General features: G+C 40.7%; 1 protein-coding gene across 1 annotated transcript; it reads left to right on the forward strand.

The window, feature by feature from the left end:
• The first annotated feature begins 241 nt into the window (after positions 1-241).
• On the forward strand, positions 242-2,801 carry LOC115402445 (uncharacterized). Its single transcript, XM_030111011.1, has 7 exons — positions 242-278; positions 850-1,149; positions 1,239-1,505; positions 1,664-1,747; positions 1,966-2,052; positions 2,130-2,158; positions 2,485-2,801. The coding sequence occupies exons 1-7, from the start codon at positions 242-244 to the stop codon at positions 2,590-2,592; spliced, it is 912 nt and encodes a 303-aa protein (XP_029966871.1). The 3' UTR covers positions 2,593-2,801.
• The last annotated feature ends 264 nt before the right edge of the window (positions 2,802-3,065 follow it).

A 3,065-nucleotide genomic window follows, 5' to 3' on the forward strand; every position in this document is an offset into this window, starting at 1 on the left:
ACTCATGAAAGCAGAGGGAGGGGGAACTTGAGATGTTGGATTAAAAAAACCTCTCTCTTTCAAAACTCCAGACACGAGCTTTAATGTTTTTTACACTACTAAAGGTGTGAATGCTGATAAGAAGCCACATGTTACTCAAGTGAAGAGCATTACGAAACATCAGTGATGCTGCAGGAAGTGGGCATCTTTAAAACCAGAGTGAGACAACAAGACAAGAGACGACGGCTGAAGTCCTGTGGAAATGTTTCTGTTTCACCTCTTTGTGCTTCAGTCTGCAGGTAAGTACTCAGATTATTAGAAAACATCTCTCAAACACCACTTTAGTTTTCACTTCTGATGTATTTCAGGAGACCAACATGTTTTTATTTTCAGTCAGAAACTTCAACACTCAGTTTTGTAGAAGTAACTGAGAATCAGTCCGCCACCAGTTAATAGTTACTTCTTCCAAGAGTAGTGGAGTTACTTTACAAACTTGAATGAATGAAAAGTTACTGAATATTTCATATAGTATGTCTTCAATTAGAACACAAAAAAGCATTGAACAGTTTTAAGACAAGTTTGGACCTGTTCTCAGACGACATTTGGACCTGTTACGACCCAAAGTTTAGACTGAGTTTAATTTAATTGTCCGGAATAAAAGAAAACTGTGTTTTCGGAACAGGAACAGATGTAATCTATTACACTTACTCTGTTTCCTTTTAAGCTAATAAAGTTATTGAATGAGAAAATGTAGTTTAAAAAGTAGAGCGTCTCAGTAGTGACTCTTCCATTACAAAAAGTTACCAATACTTTGTTTTACAGGACAAATAAAGAGTATTTATGTTGAGTTTTCTTCTTCTTCCTCACCAGTGGCTGCAGTTGTTCAGAGAGCAGGAGAGGACGTCACTCTGACTTGTCAACATGAGCTGGAGGGTCAGCGGGACTGTAATGGAACGTCATGGTACTACGATTATAGTAGATCTTCCGTGGAGCTGGTTCAACTTGGGAAGATTAAAAACAACAGTGAAATAGAACCAGACAGACTGAGAGTTACAGCTGATTGTTCTCTGATGATAAAGAAAGTCACAGTTCAGGATGTTGGTCTTTATTACTGTGGACAAGATGACATAATATCTCACTCATCTGGCGCCTATCTCTCTGTCGTCACCAGTGAGTATTAAAAAGCTGTTTGAACCTTCACTATAATTGTGATCACAGAAAAAAGGCAAATTTTTTCATTTGTGTGGTTTTTCTTTCAGTAGTGACTGAACAGAAAGTCGATGACGAGGAGACACTGAAATGCTTCGTGACGCCTTCAGAGGAAAACTGTGAACTGGAAGTGAAGTGGAAGATCAAAGATCAAGATATTGATGAAGTCAACAGTCAGATCAAGACAGAAAAGAATGGATGTTCTGCCACTGTGACTCTTAAAAAGTCACATTATCTTCACCCACAATCACACTTCCTGAGCTGTGAAGTGACTGACTGGACAGGAGAAAAGTTTTGTTTCAGTCCTCGACCCTCAGGTGAGCCCAGTCAGAAACAAAGACTCCAATCAAACAAAGAAAAAGCAAATATTTATTAGATTGATGTTGGTTGAAAACAAGGCTTGATTCAAAAATGAGGACTGAATCGTGAATTGAATGAATCGTGGATTTGATTGTTTTGTGTTTTCTTTACCCAGGAGACACAAAATCAACAGTAAAACCAGAAACCTTGTCAAAGTCGACCACAACTGGAACCAGTGGAGCTTCAGCAGATCCACAAGGTAACGACTCCTGACTCTGATCAGAATGTTTAAAGAGCAAAACCAGGCTGAGACCTGCAGAGGTTCAGATCCAGTCCAGATCCCTGTTGGAGCTCCAGGAGGAGTTTCAGACGAGGAGGAGCAGCTCAGCAGCTCCACTTCTTCTCTGTTTTCACCAGTTGTAAAGAAAGACGTTTTCCAGTCAGACTGTTGAAGCCATGTCTTGATTCTCTCTGCAGGTCTGAGCAGAAATCTGGCCGTCTCTCTGGGATTAGCAGCACTTGTCATTTGTGTTGTGACGGTTAACATGTGGGCCAGAATTAAAGGTTAGTCTCAGGTCAACAAGTTGCTCCAGTTTTTTACTGTTGATTCAATCTTCAATTGACTTTTTCTTTGTTTTTAGAAGAACAGATTCAACGAGATGGAACCACAGTGAGTATAAAGCTGAGTTCTACATGTTTCTGTCTACAGAGAAAGAATCTTTCCTTCACATCTCTGTCATGTTGGATTTGTTGTTCAATGATGTTCAGAGAGATCAGAAACATTTGGATGCTTGTAGTGTAGCTGGAGCCCAGTCTCACTCCAGACTGTGTAACAGCTCCGTTGGTCCACAGGACATATTGTAGACATGTCAGGAAAGATGTGGAAAATGCTCACAGTATCTTGAAATACAGCATTTTAAGACAACAAAGAAGAGGTTTAATAAAAAACAGCTGATCCATTGACCTGACGAGACAACCTGGACCCGGTGTGTGCAGGAGGTTTACCTAACCCAGCGCTGTTTGCAGACTCGGCGTGAAGAAGACGAGGCTGCAGTGACGTACGAGAACCTGGGAGAGACGTCTGTTTCTGTCCGACTCCACTGAGCGACAACACCAGTCCACTGCTGCTGAGTCAGCACTTTCACTGTTTTCTCTAAATTCAGGATGTTGTTTTAAATGAAGCTGTTCTCATTTTTGTCTTTTTTCTCTCTCTTTTTTTTCAATTTCTCTTTCTGCATGTGTCAGTTTGAGTGACGTTAGACACGTATAAATAAATCTCATCACATTGCTTCCACTAAACAGGAGCTTGGTGAAACAGCAACAGTGTTTTTTTCTTTATTCATCTCAGACACGTTGAGAACACCTACAAAACACATCTACAAAATAGATAAGGAGGAAAAACATTGATGCAATTTCATGTAAATCCACTTCTAATCTATTAGTAATCTCAACATGTGACCGTATAGACACGGGACAAAACTGAGCCACAGACAAACAGAGTCGACACTGGACCGAAGACCAACGCCTGATGGCCAAATGTCTTCCCCTCGATTGGGTGAACCCGCCGGCCTGACGAC

This window comes from Salarias fasciatus, chromosome 15, assembly GCF_902148845.1.
Source record: "Salarias fasciatus chromosome 15, fSalaFa1.1, whole genome shotgun sequence".
NCBI lineage: Eukaryota > Metazoa > Chordata > Actinopteri > Blenniiformes > Blenniidae > Salarias > Salarias fasciatus.